This window comes from Silurus aristotelis, assembly GCF_946808225.1.
Source record: "Silurus aristotelis genome assembly, chromosome: 16".
Taxonomy (NCBI): domain Eukaryota; kingdom Metazoa; phylum Chordata; class Actinopteri; order Siluriformes; family Siluridae; genus Silurus; species Silurus aristotelis.
Genome location: NC_139589.1, coordinates 22,004,791 through 22,018,915, shown reverse-complemented (window position 1 = coordinate 22,018,915; position 14,125 = coordinate 22,004,791). Strand labels below are relative to the sequence as shown.

The following is a 14,125-nucleotide window of genomic DNA, read 5'->3' as shown; positions in this document are numbered from 1 at the left end:
TGTTCTTGGTTGACAGGAGAGGAACCTGGTGTGGTCTTCTGCTCTTGCAGCACATTCAATTTTGTGCATTCTGAGATGCTTTTCTGTTCACCATCGATCCATTGAGTTGTAGATGTAGGGTTGAACCAGTAATGAATATTGTCCTGTCCTTCATTAACAAGATTTTAAAAGCATTTAGGCTTTTATTCGAGAAAAAAGAAAAGCGTAATAACACAGATTAAAGCTGCCACTGCTGGACCCTTGAGCAAGGCCCTTGACCCTCAACTTCACTATCTTCTTCTTCTTCTTCTTCTTTCGGCTGCTCCCATTAGGGTTCGTCACAGCAGATCATCCGTCTCCATACCCCCTGTCCTCTACATCTGCCTCTTTCACACCAACTACCTGCATGTGTTCCCTCACCACATTCATGAACCTCCTCCTTGGCCTTCCTCTTTTCCTCCTTCCTGGTGGCTCCATCCTCAGCATTCTTCTACCAATAACTTCTCTATAATTATTTATAAATGAGATCATTGTAAGTCGCTCTGGATAAGAGCCAAAAGCAGTGTGAAATGTAATGTGATCGTAACTGTTTGTCAGCACATTTCATGTTTTCTTCCATCATTTGCTGTTTGGGAGCAAAAAAACAACAAAAAAAGCTTTGTCCACAAACCGTGTACTGTTCCAGCCAGGATGCCATTTGGAGGCCCAAGAAGGTAAACATGAACTATTTGCACTAGTGAGCATCGGTTCACACATGGGCTGGGAGAAAATGAACATCTACAAGAGTAAATCCAAATAGCCCCTTTGTGAGCTTGTTCAGAGCTTAAGGGTACAAAAATAATTCAGATGATGTATTTTAGATTGCAATGTTTCATCTGCCTCAAAAGAATGGATTCATCCAAAAAGTTCAAGGTCGAAGCATACTGAATTTTTGGCAATGCATGAAAATAGGGTTTGAGAATATGCTGAACCACCGGTCACAAGTCACCATTATAAATGTAACTAGACATAAACAATACATAAACCATGTTAGTTGAAAATTAACCAGCTTTCGTTATTGTTCAAATCCGAAAATGAATCTGAGTGCAAAAGCAGACTGTACAAACAAACTGGATTTTGATTGTTTGATTAATTACATAAATGCACAGTGACATGTGACTACAAAACATTTTACTATTTAGCAAAACCATTAACATTAGAGGAACATTCTTTGGGTATCAGGAGGTTTGAAAAGCGTTCCTCTGGAGAAACAAAACATCTGGTGCAAGCCTGTTTGGTCATATCATTAATGTTTTAGTTAATAAAACAAAACAGGCACCACCCTAAAATTCTTATAGAACAAATCTAATAAGAATATTATCCAACATTATACCCAAAATAAGAACTGTTTGCCAAAAAAATCAGAAAAGATAAACCAAATGTTAATGTAAGGTAAATTACAGATTTTGAATGAATAAGAGTGCCTTTTTTGATGAGGATTCATGTTTAATGTTTATTCAACAGTTTGTTCCCGCTAAGCGATCCAAATTCATTTGAAAGTCATGAGCAGTTAGTTAGATTTGATGAACAATGCACTGCATCTGTAATTAGAATTGATAGGCCTTTTAGTGGTCGCTTTTAAGAGAGCATAAAGGGTTAGTGTCAAGAGTGGCCTGATTTCTGCATCAGAGCACATTTGCGTCCTTCTCACAGCGTTCCCCGACCCACTAAACTCTCCCACTCCACAGGAAGAAAAAAAAGGCATTATCACTCAAACTGCGCTTGGAATTATTCACTGTTGGGTTGCAGGATAGGAAATCCAGCACAACCAGAACAAGAAATTAATCATAGTTTTTTTGACTCAATAATACAGACCAAAGTCCCTGGTTGTTAACCAGCATAAAGAGAAATCAATGATACATTCCATTTCCAATGTATTACATCTGAGCCGGTGTCACTTTTCGGCTGAGAGGAGTAAAAGACTGCTTTTGCTGACCATCTGACTCAAGCTTTTATGTGTTGTCAGAACTGAGATGGTTTCCTGCTCACCATTTAAGTTATCATATTAGTCCAAACATGTCTGGCCAAAGTCGTCTGAGACTATTGAACATTTAAATGTTCGGGCATGGAGGAGTTGGTGTTGAATCTATAATGTTCTCAGATGTTAATCTATGAGTTGCTCAGGAGCACCTGGTTCCACAACTCCAACTGAGTGGATAAATCTGTAGAAAGAACATTACTCATAATCACACACTCCGGTGCTCATGATATTTCTCAGGCTCTGGTGTTTGTAATGTTTTAATCATTTATATCACGTTGGTGTCACCCAAATGAGGATGGGTTCCCCTTTGAGTCTGGCAGTAGTGGACAGTAACAAAGTAAATGTAATGCGTTCCTGTACTTAAGTAGCTTTTTTACACATCTGTACTTTACTGATGTATTTTCATTTGAGGTGACTTTTACTTTAGCGTCACTACATTTTAAATATCTTACTGTTTACTCAAATACATTTTGCAAAATCAGTCGTTTATTTTTATTTATGAGTGGATAAAAACTTGTCAAAAACTCGTCAAGCATACAACAAACCATCAATCAGGGTAGAGCGCGAGCTCTGTTTTTAACTTATTTTCATTGGTATCTACTGAGCATGAACATTCAGTTCAGCATGCAGAATATTAAGAGAGGAATAATTGATGGAAGAATCTCCAGACTCGAACTTGTGTCGAACCCGTGGGCTTTTTTGCGCAATTTTTTTGAAATAGTTGAAAAGAAGGTTTTGGGCTCATGATTCATTCATTCATTCATTCGTTTTCATCCGCTTATCTGTAATTCGGGTCGCGGGGGCAGCAGTCTAAGCAGGCATACCCCGCCTTCGACTGCTGCCCAATCCTCACAGCACCGTCCCTTACGGTCCCTCCTGCAGGTGGTGAGCCCACGGGAAGTGGGCTCATGATAATATGAATAAATATCAATTAGTGTTTGACTCATTAATATCAATCTATTAATAGATGAACGTGCTAAGAGTAAGCAATGTGACAATAATAATAATAGGAACATTATAGCCATAATAAATCATAGTTCTTTGGATATTTGGACTTTGGTCATATTTTACAAAGTGTATCTCTACTTTAACATGGTTTGTGTACTTCTTCCACCATTGGAGTCTGGTTCCTCTCAAGGTTTCTTCCTCATACCATCTAAGGGATTTTTTTCTTGCCACAGTCTTCTATAATTCCTACGTTCTGTAAAAGCTGCCTTTGAAACAGTCAATTGTGAAAACCACTATAGAGATAAAACTGAATTCAATTCATTTGAACTTTTCTTTCCTGAAATACTCAAACCAGACCCACTGGGACCAGCAACCATGTCATGGTCAAGCAAATAAGACCAATTTTTACCCATTCTGATGTTTGATGTGAACATTAACTGAAACTCTTGGCCAGTATTTGCATAATTTTACGCATTAAACTACTGCTACATGATTGGCTGATTGGATACTTGTATTAAATGAGCCTATGGTGAGTATAAATGTATACAGGTGGTCCCCGAGTTACAATGGATTGTACGATTTTTCGATCTTACGATGAAGATAGCAATACGACAAAATTGTAAAACTATAAAAAATTTCAGGCAACAGGCACAAGCAGTAGCGCAGTTGGGATGAGCGTATCTCTTGCCCTGTAAGATGCCGCAGGCAGACAAAGGCGTAAAGGTGACTCGGTGTTAGTGTGTATTTTTTTTCTGTTTTAAACAAATCAGCAGAAAATTAAAATGATAAATCAGCATGAAGCAGGAAAGACTGTCACGGTCGTAGCACCATCTTCGACTTACGATATTTTTGACTTACGATGGGGTCTTCGTAACGTATCTCCATCGTAAGTAAAGGACGACCTGTATTACTTTTTATAAGTGCACTGTAAATCTTTTTAAAATGAATGACTAACTGTAAAACCAATCAATTCTTCTCTGTGAATATTTTAAAGTTATTGCACCAGTACCTTGAGTCCCATCGATAAAATACGGACCCAAGAGCATGGCGTCTCTGGAAGGAACGCTACAGTGCAAAAGACTTTGTGAAGGTGAAAGACTAGGATTTGATACTAAAATATATCACTCGTGGAGTCGCTCAGGAACCAAGTAGCAATCAGAATAAAACTGGACTGTGTCCTTGAGTTTCTCCTTGTGCTGTTCGACAGTGTATCTCTGTACCGAACACCAGAAATAAAAGCGATTCCTTCACTCAAAATGTATTAAATAATTCACCCTGGAACAGATGTTGATGTTAAAACATACACACGTTATGTAAGAAGCTGTGACACACGATTACTTCAAGAACACAGTTGAGTAGCTCAGAATGGTGACTGGGAATAGAGTTTGCAAGAAGTCATTACAAGATAGTTCCTGAAATAGAACTGAAGTATTTTGAGCTTGAAAAAAAGTGGCAGATTCATATTTACCTCTCGTGGCTAATTACTCTTATTATCTTAGGATGACATTATTGATGAGTAGAAGTTTACTGTCAGGAGATGTTTGTTTAGCATTTTTAAAAGAAGCGTGTTTTTCTAAAAGAAAAAAAGAGGCTACCCAGGGTGTTAATTTCGCAAACGCTCAATACTACTTTATTTATCCATGTTGTTTATATGTGCTTCTTCTCCAAACTGTAACCACAACGCTGGAGGCACACAATTGTATAGGATGTCTACATTTTCTCCTTACTTCAACTAAAAGATCCAAACCTGTTTCAGCATGACAATGACCCTGTGCACAAAACCAGCTCCATAAAGATATGCTTTACATCTGTTGGAGTGGAAGATCTCCTGCTGTTGAGTTCTGACCTCAACCCTACTGAACACCTTCAGAATAAATATGAATGCTGACTGCACTCCAGGTCTTCTCCCCTCACCTACATCGGTACCTGTTTTTACTAATGGCCTTGTAGGTGAATGACCACAAATATTCACAAGTAAACTACAAATTCTAGTGGAACGTCTTCCAGAAGAGTGGAGGTTATTATAAGAGCAAATGGGAATAAATGTAGAATGAGATGTTCAGAAATGACAGAATTCTTATAGTACACAAACTTTTGTTCATAAGGTGTATATGTAATGCTTAAAGAGTGCCAACAATCTTTAAAAAAAAAAAAAAGAGAAAAAAATCTGTAAAGTAGCTAGCATTCAATATCTGTTTTTTTTTCCTCACACCTCATGCATTTCAAAACTCTCCTCTGATTGGTTGGTCCAGTCAATTAGCTTTTTGCTGATTTATTCGTCTCTAAATCCATCTCTAGCTTTAGATCTGCTCTGCCCTTTTCAGACTGATAATAGTCCGACTCGATCCACCCGGGGGTTTCAGACAGTGTCACGAAGACTTTCCCGTCCACCTCGGTCACCTTGTGCACTCGTTGCTTTATGCCTTTAGACTTCCAGCATGGTGGCTTGTCTTTCTCTTTTGGATTAGTGGTGTTGTAAATGCCTTCGCCATTTTTCAGGCTGATCTTGTACTTGTGTTTGGGGCACACGATGCAAAGCCTGTTGTCGAGTTCCTGCGTTATAAAAAAAAAATTGAGGAATTCTCTATTAAAACACGAATTCTAAATGAACCAACCTGACTTGTTTGATTTTGACATTTAAAAGTACCCTATGCTAATGAAAAACTCACCTCGATATCTCCATTCAGCAAAGAGCCACCTGCATCTGTTAAGAAGAGAGAAATATTAATTAAAAAGACAAAGACCATGTGTATTTTTGAGGTCTGACATACCAAAAACTCTAAAACGATGCCTGATTGCTGGAATGTGTATTAATACTGGAACCATTGGAACTCATATGGTGGACACATCAACTTTGGTCTAATAATAAACATATTTCAGAAAACATGTGTTGTTTAATATCTATATTTATTCTTATCTAGGTTTACAATTAACGGAACTAAAAATAGTCCATTAAATGGTCCATTAGTCCATAAAAAGTCACAAATTGTCCTTCATTAATACATTATAGACACTTAATCATTAGCAAACGACTGTGGTATATGAGAAACTTACCACTTCCGGAATTTTTCTTACGTAATGCTTACAAATGTACCGATAATAACATTATAAAAACATCTGTAAGTATTCTGCAGTATTCCTAAAACTATCCCCAACAGTAATTACATCTGTGAGAAGTGCACGGGTTTATATTAGGTTATAAAATATGAAAAGGGAAAAAAAGAGAAAAAATATATAGATATCAGGGAGACTCTGAAGGCTTGCACTTTTCTCTGAAAAATGAAAACACCTCAGCTGGGTTCCCAAGAGCCTCTATTCATGTCTTCTCTTTTCACTTTGCCTCTAAGCCTCAAAAAACATTTTAAAAATGTTTCTTTCCATAACACACCTTGGACCTGAGGGTGACCTAGGGGGACCCAATATTGTGGTATAGCATGCAGAAACATCCTTAAGGCTCTAGTAATCATGGACTTCAGGAGAAATCCCCCAGCACTCCCCCCCACTCACCAGCATGAACAGCAATGTAACAACAGTGGAGCCATTCAGGTTTCTGGGTACCACCATCTCTCAGGACCTGAAGTGGGACAATAACATTGACTCCAATGCTAAAAAGGCCCAGCAGAGGTTGTACTTTCTTGGTCAACTGAGGAAATTCAACCTGGCACAAGAACTGCTGAAGCAATCCTACTTGGTCATCATTGAGTCTGTCCTGTGTAGATCTATAATTGTCTGGTTTGGTTCAGCTACCAAATCAGACATCAAGAGGCTACAGGTCAGGTGCAGGTCAGGACTACTGAGAAGATTATTGATGCCCCACTGCCCAATCTTCAAGATCTTTACTCATCCAGAGTGGAGAAAAGAGCTAAGAAAATCACTTTGCACCCTATACACCTTCTGGTTCAACTTTTTTTCAGAAGTCTATACACAGCATGAACACTTAAAATATTTATAACTACACATTGTCCATCATAACTGACACATTTGTACATAAAATCCAATAGTTTTGTAAACTGCACACTTGTAAATAACATCTGTACATTTATTTAAACACTATTTTTACTCTTTATATATTACATTATTTAAGTGTCTGGTTTACTATTCTGTTTCATTATGTCTGTACTTCTCCTGCACTGGAAGCTCCTGCCGCCAAGTCAAATTCCTTGTGTGTGTGTAAACATACTTGGTAATAAAGCTATTTCGGATTCTAATTCGGATCAAAATGTACTTATTTTGCTTATTGAAGTGCAAAAAGAATACTGAGGGAAAATGAGATTGTGTTGGGGTTTTTTTGTTTGTTGTGATTGTGCTTTTTTTTTTCAGTTTTCCTTACATTAAATCTTGGAATCACTTGAGAGTGTTGTCACAATACACCCAATTTTATAACACCGTCTTGGAATTCTGGGATTTTTTTTTTTTTACCTACTCACCCTTAATTTACATTCTAATCTCGTTTAAGATGAAACACACAATTCTACAGGGAGCAACATGGTTGTTGATGTGTAACCTTATATATACATACACACACAGTATAGGTCGGTGTAAAGCATTCAACCCATTCATTGTTTATTTAAATTTTTCTTTAGATTTAGGTTCATTCCAGGAATTAAGGAGTAAAAAATAGTATGGTGATACAAATATGAGAATTTTCACTTTAAGATGTACTCACGATAGCAATGCTGGTCCAAAGCGTAGAAAACTCCCTCATGGTGAATGATAAGTAGGACCCTCTCACCCATGGTGATGCTTGTGCGTTTGGTTTCGATGAGGTCTTTCTTGTTCCCCACTAAAAACGGTTTCCCGGATTCGACAGTTTCCTCTTTGGACATGATGTCAGAGCGTCTGTTCAGAAGATCTCACCTATTTCTAACGCTTTTTCAGGAAAATTAGAAAAGGCATTCATAAACGTACATGTAGATGTTGTGTATTGCAATATAATGGAGTTCATGATTGAACGCTACACTACTTTACACTCTACATTACAATAGTTGTCTCGAAACTCGAAGTTTTACCAGATTTCATGATTGCCTAATAGCTGGAATGCTCAAATATTCATTTTTACCAGCCACATATTATTTTTAGTAAGCGATGGAAAGAAGGATATGGCAGAAAATAAAATTGAGTTCCTAGAGTTTCCATTCACAGCTGAAATAATCGACTTGACTAGTGCTTTGGGATCAACTATCCAAACACACTGAGTTTACTTTCCACTTTCCATAGCAGTACAGACTCCAAGCTCAGAGATTTGCAATGCACTTAATAAAAAAAATCATAGAAAGATCATTTAAAATAAATAATAAAGTAATATAGGGTTTTTAAATATGGTATATCATTGTGTTTAGTATTATTTGTAACAAAACAGCTCAAATTACTAAAATTAATTGTATACATACGACCATAGCATATTATAATAAACCACAAGCAACAAATATATTCATTATTTTTTACAAGATGTTCTTATGAGAAGTTATTTATGGTGTTCACCTGGGAATAGAAGCAGTACAGGTAAAAAAAAACAAAAAAGTAATCTTTATATTTTATTGAGGTTTTATCATTTTATATATAAGTTTGAGCCTATAGATAGAATTAAGAAATAATGAGAAATCATACTTAATTGGAAGTAAAGAAAATGTACAGCAAAAAAAATTAATAAAAATAAAGTATTCCAAAAATTCTAAAGTAAAATGACTATTATTACTATAAAGTACTATTTGCATAACTGCAGAGGCCATGACAGAAATCTTTTTGTCATTCTTTTTATAAACATTTCATGAACACAAAAAATTATAATTGTAATTATATGTATACAACATAAGTAAAATGTATTCAATGTTTTTTTCTTGGAAATTATTCTTGAATTTAAGAGTATGCAAATTCAATAGCAAAATAATACTTACATGTTGTAGCAAAGTGAAGACTGAAGTATTTTCCACACCCTGTTTAAAAGGAAAGATCTGAAATTTGCACGGCTTGAAAAATCAAAACAAAAATAATTTGCAGCATTGGTTAGAATTTTCTATTAATTAGGAATAATAGGTTCTTATTGGGTCTTGAGTTTTTACCTGTAACTGGTTCACTGCCTGTTGTATTACTGAAGGATGAATGTAAGTGGACCCTCGGCTGGTCTAAAGCAGCTGTTATCAGAGCAGCCTGGTTAAGAGCGGTTAGTCCTATCAGCTCTGCAGATCACCCTCCTTCGCCTGTCTGACGTAATCTTGCTTTAACACAGAGGGTTTAACACGTATACACATCCAGAAAAATGTATACGCCATAACCTTGTGTGTATGTGTGCATTTTAGATCTGTTATTCATTTTAATGTACAAGTTCTCTGTTTACTTTAAACTATTTTTTATTTTGATTAATGCACCTTCAAATATAAGAAAATAACAGAAGTAAACATTGGCAAGCAAGGAGAAACTGGAATAAATCCATTGATTTTGGAGATGCTGCAGTATATCATGACATAAAGATTAGTTTGTACACTTTTACACATGCCTTCCAACTTTCTCCTGTTGTACTTCAGATGCATTATGGTCTGATATCCATAACTGGCTTTACCCAAAGGTTTCCCATCTAAGAAATTTCACTGTGAAGGAAATTATCTTTGGACTTGTAATAAACAATAATTTTATAGATTTTATATACACAAATCGAAATACTTGAAAGTGAAACCAACGTTTTTTTGCATTTTATAATGAGATTAATTCTTTCACAAAAGCCCCTAAAGTGATTAAAAAAATGCAATTAATCTTTTGTCTTAATTGAAAAATGATTTAAAGAATAAACCATAGCCCTTTTTATTTTTATTACTATTTTAAAATGTAATTTTATTATTATTACTATTATTATTATTATAAATTGTATTTATTTATCCATTTTTTTTCTCTTTCCCCTAAATATATGTGTATATATTTGTATTTTCATGCACCTGTTCTGTGTATTGTAATGTAAATTGTACTTGTTATTGCCACGTTGTTTGTATATGGTTAATTGCTTAATCAAAAATAAAATAAATTAATAAAGAAATAAAGAAAAGAAAAGAAAAAGACTGTTGTACTTTCTGTATATCTTGAATGACAGGTGTCTTGTCCACATGATCGGTAAGTTTTCAATTCATAAACTATACCTACGATGTTTGGCTCTTCGTAGGAAAAGTTTGGGCACCTCTGAAATGACCGCTTCTTCAAGACATCAATTAGAAGTGAATAAGTAGTAATACTATTTCATAACTTATAATAATAAATGTAACATTTCATGAAAGCATTGAGAGACAGCTCTTTTCAATTCATTATGGAAACAATTCAACATGGTTTAGCTGGAAAATGGTATATGGGGGAAAAAAGTGCAGTTATATGTGTAACAAGTAAAATTTTCCTGCTTTGTTTATTAGTGAACTATAATTTTCACTGAACTAGAACTCCGAACATAAAACTGCATTAGCTAGGCAGATGACAGATTTGTGTTTTCTATTTACTTTTAAATGATATGACACCATAAATGAGAGGCAAATATGCCAACTTTAATTTTAATCTGTTTGGTACAATTGATCATTGATTTTTGGCCCTCCATCAAACACACACTTCTTCCAGGCATGAATTAAATCTGAATAAGTCATAATAATAATAATAATTAATAACTTATTTATTTTGGCATTTCATGAAAACATTATTATGCAGCTGGTATCACTTTTTTATTCATTATAGATAAAATGTAACATGGTTTTATGATGAAAAATGGTGAATGGTGGAGAAAGTGAAACTTAAAGAAAACTTTCATGCTTTGCATCTTTTCTTAGACTTTTATCCACACAAATTTGCACACATTACAATCACACCATTAAAACACCATAATAAAAACTGTAAAATAATAAATAAATAAAAAAAAGATAACATTTTGTATCTGACGACATATGCCACTCATTTGCGCATACGAGAGGAAATAAAGCACTGGTGCGCATCAACACATCACAGAATTTGCGCAGATGGCAGTTTCCAACCAGGAAGTAGATTTCCTAAACGCGTTTTAGTGCGTGAACTAGAAAATCTGTGTATCGGATCTAATTCATTGACTCTGCTTTGACGTAAGTAAACTAACATATATTCCCAAAACGAGACTATGAGTACACCAGATCTTAAATACTAATGAGCAACATAGACCAGTGTCCAGCTATGCAAAATGTTTGTTTACAGGAGTCTGTATGAATAAACAATAGTCTGATGAATTATAATTCAAGATCCATTTAGTGTGAGATGTTTTCTTGCAGTATATTTGGGTTTGCAGGAGATCTTGAGGGAACAGATTCACCCTCAGCAGCCTAGAAGCAGCTTTATTTGACAGGCAACGGTTTGATTGACTTGTCAATGAGAAAAGGCTTTTGATTGTTATAAAGTAGTACAAAAGATCTGAAGGTAGATTTAAGGATCTATAGGATCTCTATGCCCAAGCCAGGACCAACCCATTAGAGATGGGACCCATGCGATAGAAACCTTGCGAGGAACCCAACTCAAAAGGAGCCCATCCTCTTCTTGGTGACCCATATAAAAAAAAGTGAAACAACATTAATGATAAGTGTGTTGAAAGGAAAAACCTATGCAAGCATACTGTGAATAAAGCAGCGTTGTGGTATATATAAATAAATAAGATGTTTTACTGATTGGAAGGTTAAAATCCCAGCATCTCCAAGCTGTTACTGCTGGGCAATTGAGCAAGACCCTTAATCCTCAAGTGTTTAGCTGTATAAGTCGCTCTTGTTGAGGGTGTTTGCAAAAATGCCAAATATAAGATGTAATGTAATGCCAATTTTCCCAGGTATATTTCTACAGTATCCTGGTGAGAGGTTTCAACTTTATATTGGTTTATGATGATCCATATCCAATGATGTTCAGTTCAGGCAACCCACTGTTTTTATTTTTCCAGGACATGATTTCTACCTGTAACATGTAGTTTTATAGCTAATAAATCTACAAATGGGGTGAAAAGATCTCCAGTTGAATGACTTTTTACCTGCTCTGTGGGAGTTCATGTTGGCTAAGTAACATAGTATGTCATTTAAGGTAAGTGGTTTAAGAAAAAGGCAGACAGACTTTATTGATCCTGCAAGGATAAAGTCACAAGATAAAGAAAAACCCACTGGAAGAGGCAGGTTTTTAAGGCAGTTACGCATTTCTTCAAACTGTTGAAAGAAGGTCAATCATATTCTTTGTGGCATATTCCTGGGCTTCATAAACCAAGAGGAAACACATCATATTCGACATCCAACTTCCAAGCAATCAGATGAATTTGGTATGGACTTCCTGGTCGGTCAAGGTTCACCTTCTTGCCGTTAGGGTTCAGGGATTTGAGGCTTTGTTTTTTGGAAAAAATACTTTCAATCCAGTGTGTGGATTTTCCTCCAAACAAATGATTAACAATGCTTTTCCTCAGATCATGACACTCCGAGCTTGTGGCTTTATAATCTTCCGCCGCCTGGTACAACATCCTTTCCCAGGGAACATCGAGTACCTCCTCCTTCAAACGTCTTATGGAGAACACCACTGGACTCCACCCAAAGGTTCCCCCTAATTCTTGTATGGTGAATTAATATGAGGGGAGTTCAAGTGAAACCGGGACTTTCGAGTTTATACAATACAACAAATTCCGATGGGAGGAAACTGCTGAGTGGACACTGTTGTTTGCCATCTTGATTAGCGGTCTGTCCCGCGACATGTGCGCCACCTAGCAGTAACAGGCTTACCTGTAACATTAAAAGTCCCGGTTTGACTTGAACGCTCCTTGTAGATTGCTTTGGTTTTGGTCAGGCAGCTGGTGTTTTGTTTTTGTTTTGTTATAATTATGTTAATAAGAGAATGATAAAGTGACACTTTGTTTCTTCGACTCTTTATCTATCTGTTGTATCTTTTAGGTCACGTTGATCCTGGAGAGGACGACCTGACCACCGCATGGAGAGAGACCCAAGAGGAGGCGGGATTCAGTAAAGAGCACTTACGCGTGGTCGACGGCTTTCTGCAGAGATTGCATTATCAAGTGCGGGGGAAGGAAAAGGAGGTCCTCTATTGGCTGGCGGAACTTCGTGAACCAGGCACGAAGGTCAAACTGTCGGACGAGCACCGAGACTACCGCTGGGCCAGGTTGGACGAGGCGTGCAGGCTGGCGAAGTATACGGATCTACAGGACACTCTTAAAAACGTGCAGCGCTTCTTAGAGAAGGCAGAAAAGAAACAGTAAATTCACATGAACTGTTAATAATGAATGTCAGCGTCAGGCCCGTTATTCATTTGCCCCTCACTATTATTCAAATACATTAATCATTTGTGGTAAAACACCCTATATTAAATGTCTTAATAATGGTGTTTCATGTTGTTTCATCGAAGGTAAAAAAAAAAGTGCAAAAATCTAATAAAGTAATGCACTTTGTCAGAGATTTTGTGGTCTGCACCATACAGTAATTCTCTTTACCAGTCCAGTGTTTTTTAACGTTTTTTTAAGGCAATTTTTGACATATAAAATAAAAATCCCACAGCACACAACCAACCAAAAGGTGTAACAAAAATAACACACTGTAGCCTAACAGAGTGCATATACAGTATATCATCTTTGTGTTGTTTTTTTTCTACCTAAGAGGCCATGAATTATATTATTTTAATAGTTTTCTCATTATCGCGACTTAATTTTGTCATGATCTTGACATAAGTTGTTTTCTTCTTATCACGACTTCAATTCTCGTGATCTCGACACGACAAAATTTAGTTTTCTCGTTATCGCGACTTAATTTTCTCGACATAAAACGGAAATAACCTCATTTTGGAATCCGGAGCGGTCGCTGAGAGCTACAGCTGCGCCACCATCATGGATACCTAATAAAAAAGCTTCTTGATTCGACATGACATAAAAGTCGGTTCCTCACGAACACGATATAACAAAAGTTGTTTTGTTGTGATCTCGACTATAAAAGTTGTCTTCTCGTGATCTTGAAAAACATTGTTTCCTTGTGATCGTACTTCATTTTTCCCGTCCCCAGTTCAAGTAAATCCTAATAAAAGATAACTATCACTGTATTCACTAGAGCTCACCAATTTCACTTTCTTATGACGCCACTCATACTAGGGCCTTCATCTGGCTCAGAATTTTGTCCAGGGCCCAGTTTGCACTTTTCCTATACAAATATATATACACAAGATAGA

The 14,125-nt window shown here is 36.4% G+C and overlaps 2 protein-coding genes across 3 annotated transcripts; one reads left to right on the top strand and one right to left on the bottom strand.

Annotated features, from left to right (window-relative positions):
• Nucleotides 1–5,029: 5,029 nt before the first annotated feature.
• On the bottom strand, nucleotides 5,030–8,909 carry rfesd (Rieske (Fe-S) domain containing). The gene is made up of 4 exons (XM_083565371.1): nucleotides 8,842–8,909; nucleotides 7,614–7,816; nucleotides 5,617–5,651; nucleotides 5,030–5,500 (listed from the first exon to the last, which is right to left on the bottom strand). Exons 2-4 carry the CDS (start codon nucleotides 7,771–7,773, stop codon nucleotides 5,204–5,206), a joined length of 492 nt encoding a protein of 163 aa, XP_083421497.1. The 5' UTR covers nucleotides 7,774–7,816; nucleotides 8,842–8,909; the 3' UTR covers nucleotides 5,030–5,203.
• A 1,992-nt stretch (nucleotides 8,910–10,901) lies between these two features.
• Nucleotides 10,902–13,365, top strand: nudt2 (nudix (nucleoside diphosphate linked moiety X)-type motif 2). 2 transcript variants are annotated; one of them, XM_083564217.1, is made up of 3 exons: nucleotides 10,902–11,025; nucleotides 12,369–12,495; nucleotides 12,847–13,365. In XM_083564217.1, exons 2-3 carry the CDS (start codon nucleotides 12,372–12,374, stop codon nucleotides 13,167–13,169), a joined length of 447 nt encoding a protein of 148 aa, XP_083420343.1. In that variant the 5' UTR covers nucleotides 10,902–11,025; nucleotides 12,369–12,371; the 3' UTR covers nucleotides 13,170–13,365. The 2 variants fall into 2 exon arrangements, with proteins under 2 accessions (XP_083420343.1, XP_083420342.1); XM_083564216.1 differs by lacking the exon at nucleotides 10,902–11,025 and having other exon boundaries at nucleotides 12,330–12,495.
• Nucleotides 13,366–14,125: the final 760 nt, after the last annotated feature.